This window comes from Psittacula echo (assembly GCF_963264785.1).
Source record: "Psittacula echo genome assembly, chromosome: 1".
NCBI classification, from domain to species: Eukaryota; Metazoa; Chordata; class Aves; order Psittaciformes; family Psittacidae; genus Psittacula; species Psittacula echo.
Genome location: NC_137735.1, coordinates 28070607 through 28098421, shown reverse-complemented (window position 1 = coordinate 28098421; position 27815 = coordinate 28070607). Strand labels below are relative to the sequence as shown.

The 27815-nt window shown below is 38.4% G+C and overlaps 1 protein-coding gene across 1 annotated transcript in view; it reads left to right on the top strand.

The window, feature by feature from the left end:
• Window positions 1-18012: 18012 nt before the first annotated feature.
• GABRA2 (gamma-aminobutyric acid type A receptor subunit alpha2) overlaps window positions 18013-27815 on the top strand; it is a gene marked incomplete at its 3' end in the record, with an annotated part of 64299 nt that continues 54496 nt past the window's right edge. Inside the window, exons 1-2 of the mRNA XM_080612907.1 lie at window positions 18013-18572; window positions 21092-21207. Of these exons, the coding sequence (XP_080469033.1) occupies window positions 18502-18572; window positions 21092-21207 (187 nt within the window). The 5' untranslated portion in view covers window positions 18013-18501. The remainder of the gene's footprint in view (window positions 18573-21091; window positions 21208-27815) is intronic.

Genomic DNA, 27815 nt, shown 5'->3' with positions numbered 1-27815 from the left:
CTCTGTCGACTGCTCACTCATCCCCAGACAGGGTTCCATACTCTCCAGCCTATCCCTAACATAAATAGCAACTCCCTGTCCCCGCCTACCAGGCCTGTCTTTTCTATAGAGCCTGTAACCTTCCATTCCAACACTCCAGTCGTAGGAGCCATCCCACCATGTTTCTGTGATGCCTACTATATCATACTCCTGTAGTCCTGCACACATCTCTAATTCCTCTTGTTTGTTTCCCATGCTACGGGCGTTTGTATAGAGGCATCTGAGCCGAGCTCCAAATGAAGCTGGGTCATTGGCCGGAGCAGCTGGAATATCTCTGCATCGCTGCGAGCATTTATTGTAGGTGCTGGCAACTGACTGGGTGTGTTGGGATGGAATGATGTCCCCCTCTCCCAACTCATCTAGTTTAAAGAAACCTTGACCAGCTTGGCAAGCCTGCTACCAAAACCACTCTTCCTCTTCTTTGTCAGATCAGCTCTACCAGCCCCCAGTAGACCTGGCCTACTAACTTGGGTCCTGTATTCAAAACACCCAAACCCCTGACTATGGCACCATCCTTTTAACCATTTATTAACTTGGCCAATCCTCCTAGCTTTTTTAAGGTCTCTCCCTGTATCCTGGAGAATTGATGAAAAGACAATCTGAGCTCCAGAGCCCCTAACCACCTCTCCCAGGGCTCTGTAGTCCTTCTTTATGTTCTCCAGGCTACTGCTATCAACATCACTAGCACATATAATAAGTTATATACTATAATAAGTATACTATAATAAAGTATATAAGTATACTATATATTATATATAATATATATTATATATTTTATATTATATTATATATATTGTAAAGTATATATAAATATATATATTTATATTATATTTATATATTTATATATTTATATTTATATTTATATATTATATATTTATATATTTATATTATATATATAAAGTATATATATATAAAGTATTGACCTTTAAATCTTGAGAAAGGCCCTAAATTAGCACGTTTTACTAATGTAGCTGGTTTAAAATAAAACCTGACATATTTGTATCCCTGGCCTGAAGAAATTTAAGAGCTATTCAAATTCTAGATGTCTGTTTAAGCCTTTATTTGGACTGGAATGCTTATTAAAAAGGTTTTTTCTTATTCCCTGCCTTAAAAATTGTGTATCACAAATGCAACATAAAGTTTGGAGGCTGATAGCAGAACTATACATATGAATTCAGAGCGAAAAAAAAAAGAGAATACAGCAATTGCGTAGTTTGTCTCTTCCAACACTTACTTTAAAGACTGATTATTTAACACCCTAGTTAAGCCTGATCAGGCATGTTAAAACTTTACATAAAATCAAAAGTACAGCACCTTAATATATAAAAATAACAAGGGATAAGGTCTGTTGAAATGGCTGGGGAGGGATTTGCTTTATACTGTAAAATAAGTTTTCATGAAACTCCTGCATGGGAATGAGAGGTTGAGTTAACGGCTCTTTTAAGTACTCTAGTGAACTAGTTTTAAAAACTAGTACTTACTTTGCAATTGCCCCTGCATAACACAGCTTGCATTTTCATGCAACATTTTCCTGTGTCATGTTGCATAACCCATTGGGTTTTAAACTTTTTCTCCAAAAATGTGTTTTGTGTGACTTGGGTATTAGACACCTTTGGCAATTGGAAGAGAATTGGATTTCTTGCAATAGTATTGCACAGCAAATTCAGATATAGATTTATAGTCACAGACATCTTTATTTCATATTGTATATTAATTTGAGCTAATGAGTTGATTAAAAAGATTTGCATCAATGGGAAATGGAGTCTGTCACCTATAGGCAGAAGCTTGGAGGTTAGGCTCAATAAAATTTTGCTGTTTCTACTTTGCTAGCTACTTATACACTTTCTCCTCTGCCCAAAATGGAACAGATTCTGAGTCTTTATGTACAATTGGGGCAACTGTCATTGAATATCCACAAAACCCATGCACCTCTCTATTTAAATTAGACAATTCTAAAGCATATGGAGAAAAAGAAACAGTAACAGTAACTTAACTTTTGTCATAATTTCTGTTTTTAAGCAATTTCTTCAGGAATATAGGTGAGAATAACAGAGAATAGAAAGGTTGGTTTGTGGTGGGTTTTTGTTTTGGTTTTTTTGGGGAGTTTGGTTGTGGTTTGTTTTGGTTTTTTGTTTTTTATTTTTGGGGGGGGGGTTGGTGGTTTGTTCTTTTTTTAGTGGTGGTGGTGGTTTTGTGGATTTCTTGTCTTTTTTTTTCTTTTTCTCTCCAAATCACATAGCTTCTGAAAATCGCCTGTATAAAGTTTCTGCAGGCTGACTTCCGACCCTGTCTTAATGCTCAGGAATATTCTCATGATCTCCATCCCTGTTTGGTCATTCCTTTTGCTTCTACATAACAGCATGGGGTTCTGTAGTTGAGGTGAGGTTTTTTAAAGTAGTTGTAAGCTCATGAGAAGACGTAACTACAATGTCCTTGACCTTGTTTGACCTCTCTCTTTCTCATGCCCTATATATTGAGGTATCTAACATGGGGTTTGGATTCTGCTTAAGTCCCAGTTTGGATGGAGCCTCAACTGTCTGTGTCAGCACAGTGTGCCTAGGAGCTGGTGATTCTGCACACACTAACAGGAGTAATGAGGGACAGGCCAGACCATCATAGGTTCCATTTTCCTTCTGCTTGCCATACGTGAGGTGACAACTGCATATGCAGAGAGAGGGTTTGCTCTCCAGAATACTCCTCTGGCCCTCAAGAACATGCATAGAGTTAAACTGAGTTCTTCAGTTTGTTGATATATTTTCCCTTTCCTGATAGAAATAAGGAGTCTCTAGCCGACTGAAGGAAGAATTTCTAACAGGTATATCCCTTTAAAATGAATCACCACAGGCAAAGCTCTTATACAAAATTCTGTTCAATATATGTAAGCCAATTCACCAGTTTAACACTGTTCAAATGGGAATTTATCCTTCTGCTTCCAGGCAGACCTTTACAATCAAATGGTACAAATGGTACATGGCACATTCACTGGTTGCAATCAAGATAAGGCTTGGATGCTATGGTGGTTTTTAATTTGTGATGTCTATGGATTCCTCCCCTGAGGGTCTCAGAAATGGAACCATATAAAGTTTTTATTTGTAGGCTCAAATCTGCCATATATCTCTGCCTGGAGGTTTCTAGAGGTCTGCAGATTTATAACAAATTGAAAATAAACTGCATTAGGTCATTATATGGAGGGACAGAAGGATTATCAAAAAAAAAAAAAAGCATTTCAAACATTTATTTGGAAATCAGGGCTTTTTATTTGAAACATAAAAGTGTATGAGTTAGAAAGATGATTATTGTGTTTTCATAGGCATCAGAAGAACTAGTGGTCCAGTCTGCACTTGATAAATGAAACAGAGAATATCTAGAGAGGGCAGAAGGCTTGTCTGGCAGGTAAGGGAGACAGACAGAGCAAAGGAGAGGAAGGCTGGCAACTAGCTGAGTGTGGTGTCAGCCTACCTTCAAACAACCTGTATAATGCTGAGATTTAACTGTATTGTACTTGTGGAATAATTAATTCATTTAAGTCTTAGAGAAGTGCCTTTGTCATTTTAAATCTAAACAAATCCCTTCGTTCATTAGGGGGAAATGCAGTATTTTGGGGGCTGTGCTTCTTTTGATAGCTCGGGCACTTAACTGAATCTCCAGGTGGACAGCTTTCCTGCTGCAGTCTGGTATGAAAAGCAAAACTCTTTACCTGGCAGCAGCACTGCCCTGCAGGTGCCTTTTCTGCACAACTAAGTCAGCTTCTGCTGGGCAGAGCATGACTCAGGCTTCAGCAGTCCCTCTCCTGGCCGAGGGTGTGAACAACTATTCCTGAATTCCAGGAGACAATTCCTTTATTTTATCCTGATGCTTAATTGCTTTTTGCTGAAGAAAGTATTCTAGCTTCAAGATTTATGAACTGCCTGCTACATTTATCACTGTATTTTCTTCTTTAAAATAAGGGTATTGTATTTTATAAAATCAGAGTATGATATTTTGCACAAACTTTTATGTATTTCTGGTATATAATTCTGGATAAGGAGCTGGAAGTGAGTGAACGGTGATTGAAGCTACTTTTTTAACTGCATCCCATATAAATAACAGCCCAAAGTCATTGCAAACTGGTCTGTTCTCTGTAACTAAACAAGGTTGAAAAGAAGGCTGCAGGCTTCTTTGGGGAATACATTCCCTGTAAGAAGGGAAGAGAGGGGGGTTTCCTGTCCATTAAGAATAGCTTTGTCAAATGGTTGCACTGCAGGAAATCTATAAATGTAAAATCTAGCTTTAATATAGCAAAACAACAGTATTCAGTCTAGCTTGTAAAGAAGCTTTTTCAATTGAGTAAATACTTCTGCCCATCTTCCACCTTTGTAAAACTGACTTATATCTACTAAAAAGCATTTGTGTTCCATATTTTCTTGTTTCAATGACATACAATTCTACATTCAGGTACATCTGAACCTCTGGTTTCTACTTTTAGCCTTAGATATCAAAGTTCCTAATTGAATTTGTGAGATAATTTTCTCTCCTTATTACGATCTTCCATTAACTTTTCTCATTTCTCTGAGATTTATTATGTATCCTTTGCTTGCCAGTGGCTGGAATATATTTGCCATTTACTCTTGAAAGGTTCGGGCATAGTAATAGGGCTATGGATTCTAATCACATTAATTCTTAAATGACTTTGCTAATCTTTTTCATTCATTTTTTACTTTCTTGATCCTTTTGGGGATGGAAATGAACAATGCATATCTGCTTAATCAAATCAGACCTAATCAATCACAGTTTTCTAGAGTGTGTATATATATATCTCTAAAAAAAACCATGGCTCACTGATGGATAAAGAATAAATTTGAGTAGCGTTTCAAAGAAATTACAGTGATGTTGTAGGACCAGTAATTCTTACTATAAAGTTATAATAAGATGCTATTTTATTAAAAATATTGTTTTAAAAATACTTTGGCAGTTTCATAAAAATATTCTCCCTTTCGGCAGAAAATCTCCACACTTGATCTTCATCCATGCATACATTTTCATGAAATTTGAGAAACCTCACTTCTGTTTTATGCAAGCCCTTATTTTACCCTTCTGAGGAATTCTGAATATATATTGTTAGAAAATATACAACTAAGATATCACTGAATTCATACTGAGCACTAACTGGGGGAAATCCTAAGCTTATTAAAAAAGGAAATGAGCCATAGTCTGTTATCTGTGTCTTTGGAATAAGGTAGAGTTTGTCTCAACCCACTAAGAAATCTTGAAAACAAAAGTCATTATACTTTTAAAAACTCTGGAGCTGACATGGCAAATATTTATCATAACCATAATGCTCACTCAACATATTTTAATATTATATCTTTTTCTCAACCATAACCAGCTGACAAAGTGAGGTTGCCTGGAAAAGGGCAGGTCTCATATGTGTTTGAGATGGAATCAACATAAATTATTTGTTCTACTAAAACGCAATTTCCTGCAAAGACAGCTCTGTCCAAAAACTCGACAGAGGTGGCATTTAAATACCTGTGCAATAGAAGTTATCACTGTTGGCAGGCTGATATTAGTCAGGCTCTTATGATAAAGTGTGCTCCTCCTTTTTGTACCATGTTTGTTGTAATATTATTGCTGTCATTAATTAGTTTTTACTTTTCTTCTACCACCAAGCAATAGTGCTGAAACGTTTAAAATGTATAGAGGTAAAATGTATTACTCTGCTCTTGCCTAAAGCTTTCCCAGTCAACGCTCTTTTTCAGTAGACCATACCACTGGGGATGATGAAAGAGGGCCCTCCAGTCAATACTTCCAAAGTTAAAACAGAGAATATAAAACATATTATAAACCAGCAAACACCCAGGAAAGGGATTGCTGTTCAAAGTGCTGCTTTGCTCCCTTTTGCTTACCAACTGCTGTGTTTGTCCCTCCCTCAGTCTCCTGTTCTACTTTGTTAGAAACCCTCTAATTTCTTCAGTATATCTATTAAGGACCTGTTGGCTTCCACACCTTTTGTCCTTCAGGGGCAATACCTCTTTTTTACTTTGGTGTTTTCTAGAGACACCTCATCAGAGATTCCTTTCTCTCTTTGCTCTTCATTCTCCAGTCTTTGCTATAGTAGGCACAAGAAGACAAGTCTTGACTTTCTTCAGCAATACAAGTAGCCCTGCAATTTCGGTGGCCCTTTTGATCACAATTTCAAGTTTCAATTTCTTCTTCTGAAACACCAGTTTAAAAATTGATCCTTAATATTTCTGACAGGGTCACACAATCATCTTATACTCAAACTTGATTTCTCCTTCAAGAAAATTCCTGGTGTGTCCTAGGATCACATTTACTTTATGGTGCCACCTTACATTACTGATTCAGAACCACCTTTCTTCTCTGTTTCTGATTAACAAACACCGAATTTAGCAGCACTATAAAAGGAGCTACTTACAGATGTGGGACACACTGTACAATGGAGACCCTGCCACAGTGGAGCAGCCACTAGGCATACTGCCTAAGGGAAACTCAGCATGCCTGGACTCCTGCATTGTTTATTAAATAATCTCACTGCATCCATGGGCCTATTTGTAGTGCAGTAGTAGTGGTCACTATCTTCTGAGTAGACTTTGAGAATCTTAAGGAATCTTGCACTTCTACAAATACGAGAGGTCTTCTTTTCTCTTTCCTATCACTTTGTACACACAAATTTATTCCTATTTCTCTTGCCTTTGATGTTTCATGCCTTCTGAAAAGACCATAGTAATTCACAAGGTCTTAACTACTCAAGGCCATAATATGCTGCATTTTAAACTGTTAACCCTGAAGTCTTTGAACTACCCCCAATTCGACATTAATTTTCCTGGGTTACTCGCCTTCAGTTAATTAGTTCTCTGTACTGTCTGCCCACATCTTTGATTTATTTTAGAGGTTTCCTTACTGGCACAGGAAAAGATTTCTTCTTTCTGCATGTGAGTGAAGTGAAATAATGGTCTTCAGTATTCTTCAAGATTACTAATTCAGGAAGTTGAAAATCATATTGTCATTCTCTATGGGGAAACCTATTATTATATCACCATTAAGTACTGATTAAATATTCACTGTCCTTGTATAAATATACTATGCTAATAGTTCTTCCATGATCTTATAATACTTCAGGATTATTCTAAACCCAATACATGCAGAAAATACTTCTTTTTTTTTTTTTTTTTTTTTTTTAACTGATGATGTATTAAATTTCCTCTACACAATCGATCTGATAACAGGTATAGGAGAGAGATTATGGAGCACAAACAAAACACTGGGGTTTTGCGACATGTCTCATAAAAAGTGTATAGCCATCATAAAGTTTTCAGGTGGACTCATCTTGATACAGCCAGTATATAGTAATCTGCATACAAGCCTGAATTAATAGCACTAACACCATTGTTAGCTGAAGTTACCTCCCACTACGTGTCCACCCTGCCATCTCAAAAGTGCCAATTCTATTGAGCATTTTTTGTTCTTCATATCACCATATTCTACACCATTAACAGAATCTGAGCTGCTTCAAAGCTTCTTCACATTTTTCTCTCAAATAACTCCAGTATAAGAATGCTGTCATTCAAGTATAACTTCATTCAAATATGGCACAGGTATTTGGGTGGAATAATGTGCTAGTCCTTGCCATTTTTGTGAGAAATATATCCAAAAGAATCACCTTCAAATCAGACTCTGAAGTGAAGTCTTGGAAAGAATTATGGACCCTATGAAAGTCAAGAGCATTGGCTGGGATTTTAACACTACAGCTTGGATTGCCAGATGACTGGTATGCAGTGATACATAAGAATTTGAGGAGACGTAGTCACAATGTGCAATTGGATGCATGTAATTAACATTTTACAAAGTGCATTTATGAGAGAGTTGAAGTACAATGCATATAAAAACTAATGAAAATTGCAAACAAGCAGAGTTTGTTTAAATAATGTGCTAGAATAGTATCCAGGATGCATTTACATTTACTCTTTTATATTCAGCCAAATAAAACCATTTTGTGTCATTTGAGGAGAGTTACATGGCTTTACAAGTACTATTCACGCCTTTTGAGACATGTTTTCAGCACTGTTGGTCTACTAATGAAGTACAAAATTCTTCAGTGCAAGTATATTTTTCTGTTTCTTTTAAGTGATGGAACACCACAGACTCATTTTCCATTTAAAATAATGTACACAAAATTAAATTAAAAGTGTTGAATAATATTTAACTTTTAAATACTCATTTTTCCAAAGTATTTGTGATGTAACAGAGGAGCAACTTGAAGCCTGTGATTTCTTTCTTAAGATGGAACAGGTTGGTAGAAAATGTAGGAAGCTGAGAAGAAAATCACCTTAAAGAAGGATGACAGTTGGGTAAGAGAGATATATTTGAAGAAAAAGTTGTTTATGGTCTCTTTGGATAGCTGGATCCGTTTGATTTTGTTTTGGATTTTTTTTATTTGTTTGTTTGGTTTGTGGGATAGTTAGTTTGTTTGGGTTTTACACAGGGTGAGAATGAATTTGAGGAAACACTGTTTACATCTGAATTAAAGATAGACCTGCTGCTGTGCCGAAAAAATGCACTAAATATCCCCTATCTCCTGAATGTACTTGTTAGGGCTTGATTAAGCAACATAAAGCCAGGGAAGAAAGCTGTTCTCTGCAATCCAAAATACTCCAGTGAAAATGTGTGAAAGCTGCAAGTCTGCCAAATTGGGCTGCAGGTACATCTCTAATGTCGTATAGACAGTGCATGCAGACTACTTTGCATATTTTGTTCAATTTTTTGCACATAAGCTGTCAATGTTTTTTGGTAGGGTGATCTCTTAATTGACTACTTATTATAATGTAGTCTTCAGGCAGAGCAATAGAAAGGTGCTTATGCAAACAGAGCCCCCTGCTAGTCCCCTAAAATTTCAAAAACTAAACAAGACTCAATTCAGCTACAATTTTTTCCTTGAAGAGGAACTGTGATTTGGAATCATAACAGCCATCTATACTTCTCTGTGGAAGTAATCTTGCTGGGCAAATACATAATTCAAAACCCCTACAAATAGTCATGGATATGATGATATGAGGTTCCTAATGAACTGTTGCCTCTAGTAAGTGGGAAGTAGAAAAGAGAAGTGGGAATTCTGTGGAGAGTGTGGAGTTCAAGTTGGAGATATGTAACTTGGCGAGCTATCTAGCTTAAAAAAGGACTTTTTGTGTGTGTGTCTCCAGTCTCTTGCATCCCAGATCAATACCCCTCTGCCCCTGTGTCCTGGGTTCAGCAGTAGCAGTCATTTTTCCTCCTTCTTAGTAGCTGTTGCAGCACTGTGTTTTTGACTTTCAGCCTGGGAACAGAGCTGATAACAGCGATGTTTAGACTGATCAAGGACTTTGTGAGTCTCATGCTCTGCCAGGGAGGAGGAGAAGCTGGGAGGAAGCAGGGACAGGACACCTGACCCAAACTAACCAAAGAGGTATTCCATACCACAGCACGTCATGCCCAGGATGTAGAACTGAGAGTTCCCGAAAGGGCTGGAGTACTGCGGGGTGGGGGCGAGGTACCAGCTGGTGAGCAGTTGTATTCTCTTCCTTGTTATTTCCTTTATCATTATTACTATTAGTGGTAGCAGTAGTGATTTGTGTTATACCTTAGTTATTAAACTGTTCTTATCTCAACCCGTGGGAGTTGCATTCTTTTGATTCTCCTCCCCGTCCTTCCAGAAGCGGAGGGAAGAAAGGTGGGGGGGGAAGTGGACTTCGTGGCTCTGATTTACGGCCTGGGCTTAAACCACGACAGTTCTTTTTGGCGCCCAACGTGGGGCATGAAGGGTTGAGATAACAACAGATCTGACCGAGGCACAATGCTGATTTATGGGCTCTCAAAGTTGTTCTTTTTGATATCACAGTTTCTGTATGTCGTTGCTTACTTAGAGCAGGTATTTGCTGTGTTAGTGTTTATCAAGTGTGGGCCTTGGGCTAGGGTTCTTGTTTCATTGTATTTTATGGTAATGGCTTGTAATGCGGGCGGGCTCCGGCAGCAGGGCGGGATGGACGTGGCCATGGACTTGTACCTGGCCGTCCCGCTTCTCTTCACCGTCCTGGCCCTCGTCCTCGCGTCCGTCTTCGTGAGGCTGTGGGGAGCTGAGGGGGAGCGGCCCCGGGAGCTGGCGGCGGCCGAAACATATGTGTTTGTGAGAACAGATTCAGGTTTTCAGGGAGAGTCAGCATGGGCGAGGATCCCACCTTGGCTAACAGGCATGTTTGTGACTCCTGGGTATGGTCATACATGCTTTTCAATGCAACAGCAATTTGGGGTTAGCTAAAAGTTTCTTTCATCAGGTGTGGCACTGCATTCTCTAAGAAGGATGGGGAAGGAGATGCCCTTGTGCCCCTCACGGCATCCCTCAGCGCTTCCCAGGAGAAAAAAAAAGAACAATCCATTGACTTGCAATACTCCAGAATACTCAAGCCTCTGAAGCCAGGCAGTGCTGTGAGGACTCATCCATGTTCTTAGACAACAGGGACCATCAGCAAGAGATCAAAGCACAAAGCCAGGTACCTTAGTGTCAATTAGAAAGGACATAATAAGTTCTCAAATAATCTTGGTGATGTTGATAAACTCTTGCCCTAGGCACCTCTTTTTGTGTGGCAGATGGGAACAGCTCTATCCAGAGCTTTTGGGTAACACAACGCTTGCTTTGTAGATGATAGCACAATATTTTGCTAGCAGATGCTGAGTTGCTTTCTCATGTCAAGCAGCTGCTAGTAAGATCTCACTAGTACAATACCATGTTGACACAAACTATCTGCCATGTGCAACTATTTATAGGTTCCCACTGTTAGTGAGGTATGCGGACGGCTTTGCTTTTCCTTAAAAATCCCTTTGCACTTAAGACAGTTTTGATCCAGTGTTGTGAGAACCAATATTAAAATGCAGCCTAGTTTTCTCCTCCTTTAGAGCATGGACAGCTACTGCAGACTCACATAGGAAAGAGAAAGCGTGCTTTGGATTCCCTTAGTGAGTCACCTCTATTTCGCTGGTGATTCATTGCTTGAAAGGAGAGGAAGGCAAATCAGGCCTGTTTACACCAAGTGTTATCCATTTATCTGGTTATTTATTTATTGTAGCCCAGTGCATTCTCAAAGCAATATAATGTGGCTGGACTGACAGCTGCAGAAGGCTGATGATTTTTCTCAGGTCTTGGGCTGTGCTTGGCACCCGCATGTATGGAAGTGAGTAGAGATGAAATGAAGAATGTTCACTTGTGTAAAGATCTCTTGCACTGAAGCATGAAAGCATGGGGAAAGGATTCATACTGACAGCTCAGGAGTCTGTTAGCAGTGTTTTGTATTTGTGCATCCTTGGGTACTTCAGACTCCTCCAGCAGGGCTGGCTGCGAATCCATCTAACCAGCTCCTCAGGAGCTGGGGTGGTTCTCATCTGCCCAGCTAGGGAGTCTCCTGATCTCTGTCTGTTGCTGCAGCAAGGTGCAATTTATAAAACAGCAATACATGGAGCAGGTACTGAAATCTAGCAGGTTGTTTATGCAAACATCTTTACTATGATTCAATTATCATCCTGCATGATATGGCATCTGCAGTTTGCAGAAAAGCTGAATTCTTCTCTCCAGTGTATAAAAATAGCATAATGGCAATTACTAAACCCAGCTATGCTTATAAATAGCTCAATATTTCTGCAAAATATGAGCAAACTGTCACAGGCTACAGCTACATTCATAAGCAATTATGTGGTTTATGTTTTTTTCTAACAAACATGGGACGTGGCACAACACTTGTCCTAAATATTACTATCTAGACTCCACAGACAAAGAAGGTATATTTGTGTCGACTCAGTATGAAGCAATGTGATTTTTTTATTGTTCTTATTGAATCTAGGTAAGCCATTTCATGTTAGAACTGTCTTTGGATTATTTGTTGTTAGTGATAGAAGAACACATTCGCATGTGTTTTAGCTAGTATTAGTCACAGATAGGAGAAAACTCTTTGAAGTCCTGGGAGGCAGAATCACTTTTAAAACACAGATTTTTTGCCACCCAAGATAAGGTAATCTTGGACCAGCAGCAAAAGCTTTCCTGACTAGGAGCGGTTATTGAACAGACTCCTAAATTAATTCTGGCCATTCTTTTAAGCAGCTGAAATTAGGGCAAAGGCTGACATCTATTATCAAGATTTCAGAAAAGCATCCATGTTTAAAAATTCCAATTTTCTTTGTCCTGTTAGCAGGAATAATAATAACAATAAAACACAACCAACAAAAACAATCCATGTTGTTTTTCTGCTCAAAACTGATCACTGCCAGAACTGTCAATTTCAGCAGTTTTCAGGCAACCTGGAGGTCTGTATTGTGCTTTTTATTCTAGAGTGACAAAAAGTGTCACAAAAGACGGTACCTTTTAAACTAGCTTTTCTGGAAAACTCATCCATTGTTAATCCTTTTGTTTGCCACATCTTTAGCTTTCTGCTTATTTTTACTAATCTTTCATGCTATTGAATCTCCAGAAGCAGAATTTAACTAATTAAATATTTTAGACATAAAAATATCACTTCTTACTTGCATCATCTGCCTACAGGCTGCATCATGGTGGGGGAAGAGATGTGCAGGAGCACTCTCAGAAGTCATCAGAGGCCTTGAAGCTTAGGCAAATCCATGGTCATTGATAGATTCATGTGTGTTGAATGACATTTAGGATGGCCAATATTAGCTAGTGAAGAGGGGAGATGAGGCCTTTGCAGAAACAAAGACAACCACTGATGAATGATTCCTGGTATTTTCAGATTCATAAGTCAGCATATGGCAATTTTGTGGGCAACACAAGGTGGCAGAATTCCAGTGTCTCTCCTTTTTTTGTATTCCTGGAAAAAAGATTGATCACAACTGGCACTACATCTGTAAAATTTTCTCTGAACATCAATTTCATTGTAGCAATAGAAGACGATTTGCTTTTGAACTTCAAAATATATTAAAACAAAATGAATCTCACAGTAGTTCCGTATTGTGATTTTAATTTTTAGAAATGCTGTATATTTCTATCCCTCTAACAAACAAGCCCTACTTACCCCAAGCTGGACAACTGGAACATGAAACGTCACAGATATGTGATGCTTTACATGAAAAACATCTCCTGAGTCCAAGGAATATTTGAGTGAACAGCTGAAAGATAAAATAGACTGTGTTTGTACAAGTAACAAAAATGTAAAGATACATATGAAATTACTTAACATATATTTGCATTTTTTGAATTCTGTCTTGTCTACCCAGAGCAAAAGTCTTGCTTTAATATAAACTGCTGTGATATGTGAGCTCCCCATAGATGTAAAAAGAAAACAGGAATTTGCAGCTGAAGAAAACTGTTGCTTTTAAAAACTTAGATCTTCCTCTTACTCAAACCATGAATTATGAACCAGTTCTAAATATCTGAGCTTTCCTGTCCCAGTTGGTGTGTATGTTGCATTACCCTTTACCACTTGCCTTACGTTTGTGCCATCAAGAAAGAGCTACTCTAAAAGGATGATGCAAGTCTCTCCATTAATGATATTTAGCAAAGATTCTCTGCTCATTCTTCCTGTAGGTGTATTTGGAGACTGAAAAATCCTCATGTGGTTTTTAAGATTCGAATTAGGACGAAGTATAATATGTAGGATGAGAAAGCTCATTTCAATTTCCTGTTCTTCTGAACTTCCCAGTGCACTTTCGAAAGTAACTTACAGCCAATTAAACAGTGTTTAATTAAAGGTAGCACTGGCCGTTTACTTCTGCTCTTCCATCAGGAAGTCTGTATGATAGTTAGAACTTTTGAACAAGCACAGAAAATCTTCCCAATCCGTGAGTGTTGCACTTAGATGGAAAACCCTAAAGATAAACGTTCTCAGGCACTTACAACAGTGGGTACCACATAAGGCTGTAAGATTGTTCTTGCTTTCTTGTTCAGTTCAAGATTTCACAGGATCTGGGGGGTTCTGGGGGATTTCACAGAATCACAGAATGGTTTGGGTTGGAAGAGACCTAAAAGATCATTGAGTTCCAAGTCCCTCTGGAATTTGGGGTGCAATCTTGCAGAAAGTCGGTGACTAGAGGTGCTGTGGAGACCCGAGTCTTATTTTCTGACAGAAATCATATTTCCATCACCATTCAGTAGGGAATAACTTGGAGCTGCTCCTGAATGGAGCCAGCTCTTCCCTTCTTTTTGCTCAGATTAGGATTCGTGTTAGTTACATGATGAAATAGCCTAGGGACTGACTCAGTCAAAAACTAATTTCCCCCTTTGATTTTTTATTTTGTCGTTATTCACATAAATAAAATAATGTACATTTACATTTTAAAAATTACATAGACATTGTATCTTGGTTACATATCTCAAACACTTGCATGTGGATGGTTAATTACTTAATATCAATAGAAATTTTAAAAGGATAAATAAAATAGTCTTTCCAATAATTAATATCATATCAATGGAGATGCGGTTTATGCCTTTTTAGAGATTAAATTTTTTTTAATGCACTTAAAAAAAAAATCCACTGCTATATCACACATAAAAATTAGATATATCACTTCAGTTTTCACATATATGCATTGCTTCACTTAACTCCAATGATAATTGTTCTTATCCTTACAGCTAAGAGTGTTGCTGGCCTAGATATAAGGGTGAGGATTATTCTCAAGCAGCACAAACTATACAATGATTACCTCAATCTGCCAAATTTTTTGTCTGAAACTGGTATACTGCAGAACATACCCCAGATCAGCATACTGTGTTAAGTTCTGCTCAGCACTACCTGATTATGTCCGCCTCTCCTGTGATTCTATTACTTCTAAACTGGAAGAAGCGCTTACAAAATGTCACATACTTGCCCTGCTATTCAATTTGTCTTCACAGAGATAATAATTCCAATCTCACAGAAGTATTGTGAAACATCATTTATTAGCATGTGCAGAGTTTGAGATCATTGGCAAAGGCGAATAATAGGATTGTTAGGTCTTTTTTTTAAAAGGTATTTTTTAATATCAAAATAGGGATTTAATTTTATTTATGTATTTCAGTAAATACAGCAGAAAAGAAATGAAACCTTTTAAGTAAAATATTTTGTTTGTACTTTGAAAGTAACAATTTGTTACTGCTGCCTTCCAATAGATTATTTCAAGTCCTATTCAAGCCAATGGCATGACTCTCTACTTCCAGGGCACTTGTATCCAGACTCAGGAGAGAATCACAAACCCTAGTGACATGTTGGACATTTTCTATGACTCAGAACTAACAGAAATTAATTCAGTAATAACTGAAATAATTCAATATCACTCCACAGATAGTAACACAGAAGGAAGAGAGAGTTCACTTTTGACTATGCACTGGAGGGGGCTCAAGTTTCTAATCAATAAGAGCTAACACACCTAGTGTTTGTGAGCCATGCATGCATGCTCACAAACCAAGCAAAACAATAAAACCCAAGCAATACACTTTTCTTCTCAAATGCCTTCTAGCTCATTGGCAGCATGGGCTTTAAGCCTGTGGGACTAGCATAAAGAACCTTCACTCTGGCAGTAATTATATTGCCTCTGATCTCTCACACCCTGTCACAGTAGTCTGTCCCTGTACTCAGCTCCCTGGTGATTCAAGATACCCCACAGGGTTGTGTAACTTGCCTGAAATGGGAAAGAGGGGTTATTTTCAAGTTTCTGACAGTTTCAAGGTATGTGGTTTATCTGAAGTGTGACTTCAAGGCATGAAGCTATGGTAAATCTCAAAGAACATCACAGGCAATAATTGTGATTAGAGCCTCAAACCCAGCACATTTTTCTGGGGGAAGGCTTTGAGCACAAGCTCATTATAAATACATATCTACCCCATGTGGCTTTTGAAGAATGACAATATGTTATCACAGCAACAAGGAGCCACTGTGACTGCTTTCCTTAACAAATATGTTCTTCTATTTTTTGATTCATCTCACATACAAAGATTAGATTCTAGTTTCAGTATTATGGTTACTTGAAGTGTCATTTGGGAAGGAATGCTGTGAATGCCTGTGGAAAAAGTTATTCTGCTTCTATTATGCAATGTATTTCACATAAGAATAAATCACAAAGGCTCTTCACTTTTAATGATTTTTTTTTTTCTGCATACTGATATTTTTGAAGTCACCCTTTCTTAGGACAAAGAGTTTTCTTTACTGTTGAAGGTTGATTCTGCCTTTAGTGTCAGTTGTTAATTCCTAATACGTGGGGACTTACAGGCAAATCCAAAGAAGCCTTATGTTGACTACAGATCATACAATGAAGGTCCGTGAGCAGAGTCCATTTTCACATGTGGACAGGAAAGATGAGGGACTCATACCTTAGACACAGCCAGGGTTAGATGACTGCTGAACGTGTGTTCTTTCGATTTTGGTTTTTGCACTTGAGCCCTTGTCTTTGTCATTTCCCACAGTGTGGACTGTCATTTTACTGGTTATTTAAAACCCCCCAAAACCAGCTTGCTCTCTCTGTCTTCCTAGTTTTACTGCAAGTTACAAAATATCTCAAAGTTGGAAGTAGCAAATTATCTTGACAGCCCAAGCACTAGTCTTCCTTCTATTGTCTCTCATTGCTCTGTTGTGGAGTTGTTACTCCACTAAAGGAGAAGAAAAACAAAGGGATCTCCAGGTGCAAGCACCACAGGAAACAAAGGGAAAACAGGAGAAAGGAGAGTGGGGAGAAGAATCCCTCAGTGTTTGTAGTTGATTCTATAGTCAGCTGAAGAATTTTATGTAATTTTTTTCTTTTTTTTTTTTTTTCCCCCACGATGTCTGTGCATGCAGCTTCACATGTTCGTTTTGGAACTGGCAATTATTCAGAAGCAAACTTCAGCAAAGCAGCTTCAGTCAAAACACAGTAAGCAGGTAGGCCAGTGATGCTGAGAGAATAACTGAGCTGTATTTTTAGCAGTTCATAAGTTGAAAGAAGATAGATGGGGATTAGTTAAAAAAAAAAAAAAAAAAGAAGCTGCAATGTTATTGTGTTATTGCAGGTGTTATTTAATTATTTCTGAGTTAACAATGCGAAATGGGGGTACACTAAATATAACCCCTCGTCTGTAATAGTCAAGCCTGTCCTGATCTACTTGTGCTGGAAAAGCTAAAATCAATGCGGATGAATCCTAGCGGGGGTCCAGTTCCTACCAGAGAAGGGCTGCGCGTGAGAAAGGAGGGCAGCGTGCTTTAGAAGGCAACACAGCCGAAAGTGATGCCATCTGAGCGGAATAAGCGAGGTTTGTTTTCTTGGCTGCCTGCATCCTGAAGCTCACTTTAAATGACAGACTTCTCTCCGCATTTCAATTAGACTGTGCCAGTGGGCAAGCGGGGAATATTAATGAGGCAGCCTCGGAGGGCCACGAGGGCGGGAGCCGCGGTCTGTGAGTTGTTCGTTCCCCCCAGCAGACCGGAAAGGGCGCGGGGCTGCTGTTTGGGTTGTGCCCTGTCACACCCGCATTTAACAAGAGGTGATTAAAGGGTCGGGAAAGGCCATGGGGAAGGTGGTTGTGTTGTCCTGGGGATCGCCTAATTTATCGCTCGCACACAGGCGGAGTTGTGGAGCAGGCTGCAGGGCCGCGGTTGAGCCGCCTCTCGCTAGGGTGACTTGCATCTTCCCTGCCCCGCACGCCGTGGGGCGCACCCGCACCGCTCCGTCGCGCCGCGCCTCGTGGGGCAACTCTGCGCCCGCGCAGCCGCTGGCTGCGCGTGCCGGTACGCGCAACCCTCCCCCCCCCCGCTTCCCCGCCCGCCTCCGCGCACCGGCACGCGCGCGCCCGCCGTTCGGGATCCGCTCGGTCCTGAACGCGCTCTGCCGCCGCCCGCCGCCTCTGTTGGCACCGTCCGGCCCTGTTCCCCCCTCCCTACCCCGGCCGCACGCTGCCTCCAGGTACGGTGCCCGGGGGTCCCCGCCCTGCCCCTAGCAGAGCTCTGCTGCTGACCGCAACTTGTCGCCTTGCGGGGCTGTGCACCCCGCCAGTGTACTGTCGAGCAGCTGTCAAACGTGCTGGGCGGCCGCCGGCGGCGGCTGGGGGCAGCTCGACCGCGGTCTCCGCACCGAGCCCCCGCGAATGGCGTGACTCCCCTTCGCCGCCCCCCCGTTGCGGAGTGCCGTTGTGGGGCTTGGAATGGTTAAACCCCGGTCCTTTTGTACATGCGGGGGTTATTTTATTTATTTATTTTTTTCATTCCTTTTCGTCTTGGGGCTTACGGAAAAGGAAAGCATCTGATGCGTCTGCTCACATGCCACTTTTGATCATACGTTGCCTCTTTGCACAGAGCAGGATCGTTGGGAAAGATGGAGATACAATAAGTTGCTAGTAGTGAGAAGTGCTGCAGAAACCCAGTGGTTTCCTCTCTCCACCGAAGTGACATATTTTTCCTCGGGTTAAGTTGAAAGCACTGCTTGGCGGAGACTGACTGTAGCTGAGAGTGGGTTTGTGTTTTTCTTGCACGGTTAGGTTTTGCAAGAGCAACGATGAAGAGGAAGCTGGTGCTCTCCGAGATGCAGTTGGTTCTTCTCGTTTTATTGGTGTGGCTACCAACAAGGTGAGGAGATGTTTAGTTTTCTTGTTCCGTACAAGCACGTATGTTACGGTCTGCTAAGGGTAAGCCTGTGTGAGAGGTTATGAAAGTATGGTGTATAGTAATGTCATAAAAAAAAATCTTTCTTGGCTCTTTGAATACAGTATTACATAGTTTTCAGAGCAAATGCATTAGAAGGTAGTTTAGAGATGTATAAGCCTAATTGCTTGTCCTTAAACAGTTTGTGAATAGATGTTTTATTTCACCATTAAAAAACAATTCCTTTAAATGCCCTATTGAATCTTAAAGATTTAATGGAGTTACTGTATCACTGTGATTGTGTACCATACAGAGGAGTTAAGATGGAGACATAGGTTAGTCAATATAGAAAATCACAGTCTCTGAATTAATGCTCGCATGTTTTTTATTACAGGCATGCCATTTTTTTTGGTTTTGCTTTTTTTTCTCGATCAACATAACAATTCAAAACGATACTTAAGCTTTAAACCTCTAGGTGGAGATAGCATACAACTTCACAATCACATACAATAAAACAGTAGCCTCATTTATTAATCAGCTTTTCTTATGTTGTTTAAACTTCTCCATTTCTAAAGTGACCACATAAGAGAAAGTAATTTTAATCACCTAATAGTTTGGTGTTGCTCACAGTCCCTAAATGTGCAATTAGTTGTAGTTTGTAACTTGGGTTCACTTGCTTTGGTTCTGACTGCAGTAGGTCTTGTCCTGCAGTGGTGAGGGTTGTAAGCTAAATAATGCAAGTTCCTATGATTTAAAAACTCTGCATTTATTTTTGTCTATTTCCTAGCTAACAAAACATTTCCTGAAATTATGTTTCTATTTCACTTCATGCCTAACTCTGGTGCAGTATTAGTTGAGTCACAGCGGGCCAGATCCTGCAAACCCTACTCAAGTGAGTAATCTCACTGACGTCAAAGAGACTACATGCGTAATTAAGGAGTTCATGCCTGAGTAAAGTTTGCAGGATTCGACCCTAATTTGATATTGTATGATCTGATTTTTTAGTGGTATGTCTGAGATACAACAGGTTTTTTAACTCAAAAGAAGCTTAAAAGATGGCAGAGACAGTACAGAAAATATTTTTTTTAAAAAAAGACCCATCTAGTAATTAAAATTAAGAAAAAACCTCACACATCAGTGAAATCACACATGACATTTTGGTATGGGCTTCATAAGTTATAAGATTTTGGTCAGTTCTGTAACAGAAAGCACAGACTGCAATGATTTACATTTAAATACTTCCTCCATGCTGTTGAATTGGGGACCAACATAAAGCCCTGCCTTTCATCATTTATAGCTTGCTTTAGAAAAAATGCCACCCGAGCCTACTTTTGGTTTGGAGGAGGAAGAAAACATTCTTGATTTTATGGCATTCAGGATGCCTTGATCAGTAGTTCATGTACGGAAGATAAATACTAAGACATTTCAGGTTAAAAATGTAGATGGCTAGGAAAGGTGTAAATGATGATGAGTGTAGCATATGATGCTTTACTTCTGGATACTAATATTCCACAATTAAGCAGCAGGTAAGACTGATGAGCTCATGCATTTCACATGCATGGTGCTTAAAATTGTTGGCACAGTAACATTTGCTTGTGTACATCTTTCTGCACGGGAATGTTTCCCTAGCAGACAAAAGCTTTGGTCTGGGTCTCCAGATCAGCACCACAGCTGGCTGGGCAGCAGATTCATGCCTCCAGCCCCTAGTGTTTTCTATAGAGATATGACCCATGAAGGCTGTAACATCTCTTTCTTCATTAGGGAAATTAGAAACAATTGACAGTCTATAGATTGTTCCTGATGCTTCATTTAATTTTTTTCTATCCAACTTTTACAAGGTCTGTCTGCATCTACTGGAATGTCAGATACTGCTTTTTATAACAAAATAGCATTTTAGTAACATGAAATCAACCCACAGCTGTCCTGCAGCTTGCTAGTCAGCATCATTGTTCCCACCCACCAAACACTGACATCAGAGGACTCCCTGAGCATGATCACCGGAGTTTTCCCTCATGTTAGTTCTTCTAGTCATGTACGTTACATGACCATTGGGTGGAAGCATATCCACAGGATATATCCAGAGATAGTGTTTGCTTAGGTGAGGACAGCTAGGATAGAGCTGGAAGGAAACAGTTTTGTGTGTGAGAACCCAGCTTATCAGTCCAGGAGTGACATGCCACTGAGGCCTGGGAAGCTCTTTTAGACTTTTGCACCTGCACAGCCAAATGTGTTAGCGGAGCTTGAAGTAACACTCATGGTGGTGCAATGTTGCCTAGATGTAGGGGCTACTGGAGAATGACTTCCTGAAAATTTTAAGTAGTATATCATCTGCTTTTATGTTTCTGAACTTGTTATGTATAAATTGTGTATTTGTATACTTTTAACTACACCTTTCCTGTTAGAGGGCAGCAAGTTAAGTATTCAGGGCCAGCCTGCAAAAACTGCATGTTGAGTGTACATTAAAACTTACGTAGCACTTTCTAAAATGTAAAATGTCCATTTAGATCAGTGCTGGCTGATTCCCTGGAAGATGAAGCTAAGAATAACATCACCATCTTTACAAGAATTCTAGACAGACTTCTGGATGGTTATGATAATCGTCTCAGACCTGGATTAGGAGGTAATAAAAACAAAGATTGATTAAAAAAATAAGTTTTAATGTTCAGATTTTATGCAGTGATATTCGTTCAGGGCTTTTTTTTTTCTTTTTCTTTTTTTTTTTTTTCCAAAACAACTGACATGTATCTTGAAAAATTATTTATAACTTTATATTCACCCAGCTAAATCATGTGAAGTTTGAGGAAGATAACATCTATGAACGGAAAGGGGGAAAGGAAGCACTTTCACACATTTATCTTAAGGAAAAAGAAAACAAAAATCTGGTGATTTAACATAGTAAAACAGAATGAGAACAAAAATAACATCTAAAGCTGTTATTCCAGTCAGGGAATTCTGGTTGAACAAGGAATGCAGGCTTGATTCCCTGCAATGCAATGATTTTTTCAGAAATTTGCACAAGTGTTTTGTGTGGTGTGTGCACTATCCACATTTTAGATTCATTCCTTATTCCAGTAAATTCAATGGAAATGTTGTATTTTTTACTTCATTGGAATTAGGGTTTTGCTGGTAAATAGCATTTTGTTTCTGGGTACCTTGCATGTATTTGGGCATTTGAAAAAAAAAAAACCAACTAAAACACCAAAAGAAACAAGGGAATATTAGAGGGTAGAGGTCACTGCCCTCTTGTGCCATGACTGTCAGTTATTTCTCAAAATGTCAGTTCACATTTTCATTTCAAAGCTGTATGCCAGCTCATGTAGATATGTAAGCAAGAAATTTAAGCAATTTGTTTGGTGTTGAAAGAACTAGAATCATAGAATTACCATGCAAAAAGGTCTCTGTGGTATGGGGAGGGGCAGACTATCTTGGGTTTGATAATATTTTATCTACTATTATTGTTTATCTGCTATTGATACTAACAAATGTAAATATTCATGTATCAAATAGAATACTGTTATTATCTGTTAACAGTTTTGGTAATTGTAATTTTCTGGAGACTGTTTAACTTGCTAAAACTAATTTTAGTGCAAAATCCCTGGGAGCCATTTCTATTCTTGTTGATTTCAGTAAGATCAGGCCCAAAGCTAGAGACCTGGTCTAACAACTGATCAAATCAGGAATTAGTTAAAACTCACAGTTTTTAGCTAACCGTCTTCCATCCTGACCTGTGGCTCTGCTGCCGTTCTGGTTCTGGAGAATCTTGGTTTGCAGCTGACACAGCAAAAAGTGGGAGCTGGCACTGGCTACAAACCACTTTCTCATTTATATTAATCTTAACCTAGGATATCTTTTTATTTCCATTTTTGGACTCTGCACAGGGGAAACATGTGAAATATTTTATATTTAAGGAGTTTTTAATTTAGGTGATCCACAGAAGGAGACTTATGTTAGAATTTCTATAGTGGTGTTTTACACAGGGATTCAATTAATTTGCAAAATACACGAATTTTAAAATTTAGATATGAGCATACAAATGCCTTGCAGGGGACTTGCAGAAACATTTGATATCACAGAGCTCATGTTTAGTTGGCAGAGCTTTTAAAATCCTGGATTTAATTAGAAAAATAATGAAGAATTCTGTTCTTGTTTACTAAAAGGACTGTGCCATTTAATAAGAGCATATCGTGTATGATTTTTCATATTAAAATGTATGCTGTTGAAAATAATTCCAAAAATTATTTTTCTAATGGGTTTTTATTTTAGATTTTCTATTAAATCTAATTCAAAATACCTCCCTCTTTCTCTTTGCCAAGCCTCCCAGGTAATTAAAATATACTTTGGGAGCATAAAAATTAAAGAATTAACATCTGTTTGATGTTGGCATACATGTCAATCAACCCATGCAGAACATGTGTGAAATGAAACTGTGTCATGCACATTAAACCATGATGATTCATGATACATTAATCTTAATCTGCAAGAATACTTCAGTGGTGGATGGGCTAATTCTTACAGTTTAAAAGAATGCTTATAAAAGCCAGTTGTGATAATCCATGATCTGACATATACCAAACAGTGCATTTGTACATAATGCTTAGTAGTTATGGAATTTCATATTTCAGGAATTTTGTAGCGCTTTATTCATTTTTCTCTATTAACCTGTATTCTAAAAAGACAAATGGAAAGAATTAATGTTTTGTTTTTTTTTTTTTTTTTTTTTAAACACTGTGCATAGTAAGTCCTCATAGTTTCTAAAAATGTTGTTGTATAGACAGCTGCATTTAGGCCATGTCACGTGTCATTAATTTAATATGCTTAGTCTCAGTTCTGTTCCACTTGCATTTATATGAATCTGAAAGAATTTAACTGAAACTAGTACAGCTTTTAATTTGGCATAGCAGCTTGCATTATCCTGCTACATTACTAGGACTGAGATTACAACCCGACCTAACGTGCTGCAACAGAAATAGGCCAGGGTCTGAGATGGATTGTCCTAAGGTCTTTTGAAAGCAAGCGTTTTTCACCAGCCCACTTTCACTTGTTGTGAAAGACATTTTTAGAGGTGACTTACAGTGAAAATTCAGCTCATTGCAAAGAACTATTAATCACAGAAATGTTTTTAATAATGAAAAGTGTTAGCTTCAGATTGGAGTTGTATGTAGTTACTGACCAACTAAATAGAAATGTATAGGCTCCTTCAAAGAGTCTGCATAAATTCAACTAAGTAATTGTCTGTTTGGGAATTTGTTCTTGAATTTATAATTAGTTTTACTGGCAGACTTGGTGTGAGTACTTACAGTATATAACTTGATGCTTCTCTGATACATCAGTACAATTCTGAACTGAATACTATTTTCTATAGACTGTTAAGGCAGCTTTAACTTTTACTGATGGTGCAGCTCTGTCATATAAACAGGTTTTGGCTGTTGGCTATTGGCAGTTCTAGGAGCTGGGATCCTTGAACACTCTAGTGATGAAATACCCTGCAAATGCGTGCGGGCAGGGAAAAGAAGGCACTGCATCCAGAGACATCTCATATGAATTAGGTAATACCCTGACCTACTATGTTGATATGGGTAGGCATGAGAGTATTCGAGGGAAGATAATTTTTTCTCTGTACTCATTTTATGCTAAGCACAGGACCGGAACACTCTTGACTGCACTTCCAGTTCTGATGTAAGCTGTTTTACCCAAACATTCCATACCATTTCTGTTGAGACATCAAAATAAGTTACAAGTTCAGTTTCAAAACAAATTCCCCATGTCATTAGCACTGATTTGCATGAAATACAGCCGTGCAAATTACAAGTTATAAAGAGTTTGATTGTTTATGAATTTCTTCAAAATCATAAAGGCATTTTGTTCTATTTATTTGTTGTGATGTTTGCAGGACACTCAGTGCTTTACCATGAATCCTTTGATTTTTGTTAGCGTATAGCAAAATAAATTCACAAAACAATGGACACTAAAATTAAGGAACAGACCAAAAGAGTTTAGATCTTCAAATAATAAGACAGTAGAATGTTGAAACTGAGAAACAGCTGCATTAAAATCTGGAAGTGATTGAATTATGTGTCTGCTCTGTCTGCTTTCCTCTGCCCCATGGACAGATACAATTAGAGGAAAAAGGGACATATGTTAAGGCAGTCCCCTCTTTTAATATGTTGATGTTTTGTGTATTAGGTATATCAGCAAAAATGTACATAATTTTTAAAATGGTAGCTTCTTTTAAAGATGAAAAAGAGGAAGAAAAGGAGAAATAATGGGGATGATGCTAGGTTTTTGATATCATGTTGGATACTTTAGGAGTCTTACCATAAGCTACTCAGCCTGCTTTGCTTTCTCATGTTTGAAATTCATAGAATCAGAGAATGGTTTGAGTTGGAAGAGACCTTAAAGATCAGCTAGTTCCAACTCCCCTGCCACTGGACACTTTTCACTAGACCAATTTGATAATTTTCAGCAGCTATAGAATGTCTGTGTGTTCTACTCTCCCAAATTTATAAAATATAGTTTAGTGCAAGACTTAGGATCTATAAAATTCAAATTTTGGGGAAAAAAACCCCAAACCCTCAACCCCAAAACCCCACAAAGGGAAGTTGCATAGACACAGGACTGGGCTTCACAACTTGAAGGCCAGATTTTGAGATGCTACATTAACATCAGAAGGAGCTACGCAAATTTATACATCTTGAGGATCTTTCCGCAAACTGTGGTCAGTCTCACCAGCTTCTGGAATGGCATTCTCATTGTAACCAAAGAGGTGAATTTGGGTTATTAAGGAAACTGAAGAAGATCAAACAGTAGGTAGGTGAAAACTAAATACCACCGTGCTTCCATTTTGAAGGATCCATCTGTGTTGTAAGATGACTTTCAGATATTCTAATTGCTTTAAACAAGAATCTCCATTGTGTTTCACTTATAGAAATGCCAAAACCTTTTTTTTCCACAATGTTTTCTAAATAAATTGAGCAGGAAAACTGTTGAGAACCAAGAAGGATTATTACTATCAGAGAGATGATGAGCAGTGAGTACTTAAGGGTATGATCATTTATCTTTGCAGCACTGAATATATTGTTGCATAAAATTGGTGTAGTAGCACAGAGTATTAGACTCCGGGATAAAAAGTTGTATGATGTATTTACCGATATGAGCTAAAAGAGAAAAAAGCAGTTTATTTCATAGAAAACTTTTCCCCCATTCCTCACCAGATCAGGAGAGCTATATATACATATGTATGTGTATGTGTTTATCAAAGAGTTGTATCTCTTCAGTTGCCAGGAAACAAGGCCATGATCACATGCTTATAATTGGGAATATGTTAAATTTAGGACAGTATATTTTTATGTCTCTGTGATTCAGTTTTAATCAGCTGTAGAAGAGTTTGTAACTGCAGCAGTCTCCCAGCTAGTCATTCAAAACTTAGCAGTGTTTGTCAGCCTCATCATGCTTAATACACATTCAGAATACCCTAGAAAAAGGTCCTTCGACTATTTTTGTTGTAGAACACTACAGGAAAGCTTCCATTACTGTTTTTAAACGAAAAAGTGCAGGTCCCCTGCTCAGTTCTTGTAGCTTCGTTAGCCCTTCTTTGCTCTAGTTTAATCTTTTGGAAATTGTAATCTCTCTCTCCCAGTGCTAGTGCAGAGCAATTCGGAGCAGCACTTGCATTTTCTGAAAGCCCACTACCTATGTAGTTATGCTGGGGTACAAAGGAGTAAACTACTGTATGCTCGCTCTTGGGCATACCTGGAAGGGTCACATGGAATCTGGCTGTAACAGTGCTTTCAGAAGCGTCAGTGAAAAACTCAGATTAATTTATGTTAAGAGTTGTGGATAATGTATATTGGCAAAAAGCATTCCTTGTAAAAAATGGAAAAGTAATAGAGAAGAGGATATGAAAATCTCATTTAATTAGTTATCCAGGGGATGCAGATGGTGTTAAAATCCAAGAACAGAACTAACTCAGTAGTTATAAGCATTCTGGGGAATGAGTCATTAGGAAAGTGGAAGGATAAAAAACCCTCAGAAGCTGTTGTGATACTGAAGAACAAACCAGCAAAAATGCTGTAGGATAGGATAGCGGCTGAGGAGCTAAGCAAAACTTACTTATGTATGTATGTATGTATCTATTTATTGGAAGTCTGTGGATAAATCAACAGTGAAAATATCAAAATAAAATTTGCGTTGCAACTGTGCAGAGTATTGCAATTGTGCAAAGAGGTAAAATGCTATGCTTCACCACAGTTAACAAAAATCTATATGTTTTACTGTAAAGTTTATATGCCTATAAAGGAGCTTGTCTGGAAGGATCTCTCAGTTCACTGAACATGTTTGTTAAGTACATTTTTTTTTTTTTTTTTCCTCTTCCTGTCTTATCATGAGCATTTGCTTCTAATGCTTGAAATACTACTGATGACACCATGGCTGAATTAAAGTTTTGCTTACTTTTATCTCAGCTGAAAGGAAGACGTGAAAGCAGATACTGCAGATTTCTGTGGAGCTTATTGAAGCTCATTGTAAAACAGACTGATGGGATGGTTTCATTTTTCAGCCAGATTTGATGGGCTGAGACAAACTGCCTTCTTTCAGTGATAAATTTATTCTGGGTTATTTAGAAACTGGTTGAAGAGCAGTGGCCTTGCTGATACCCAAGGTATTCTGCTGTTGACTGCTTCCCACTAAGGCCTCTTACCATGTTACATAAATCTTGCAATGAGTTTGCTATCCAAAATACAGAGCTACTTCTCACTCAGGCTGACTAGTTTTAAGAGCCAAGCACCAAAGGACTACAATATTATAGTTCCAAAATTTTTATTACTCTTATGAAATGACAGAATATGTCTAATGCCACCTGAATTGGAAATATTATTTAAATAATCTAACTCTGAAATGTTTTCAGAAATGTTTAAATGCATTAAAAAAATTCATCCAGGATATCTTTGGGGGATTTTAATGGATTTAATGGATTTTTAGTAGTGGATTTTAACCAAACAAAAAGTGATTTTAAAATACAGAAATCAATGTATATCTTGCTTACAATGAAAAAAATGTTGGTCATTCTGTAGCAACGAAGACATATTTTGTAATGCAAAATTAACAGTATTCTGGGCCACACTAAAAGTTGAACTTCTATGATTCTATGATTCTACTTACAAGCAGTATCAGGGAAATTCTTTAATGTTTACTGCTATGATGTAGTCATGGAGTACTCAGTTTCACATATCC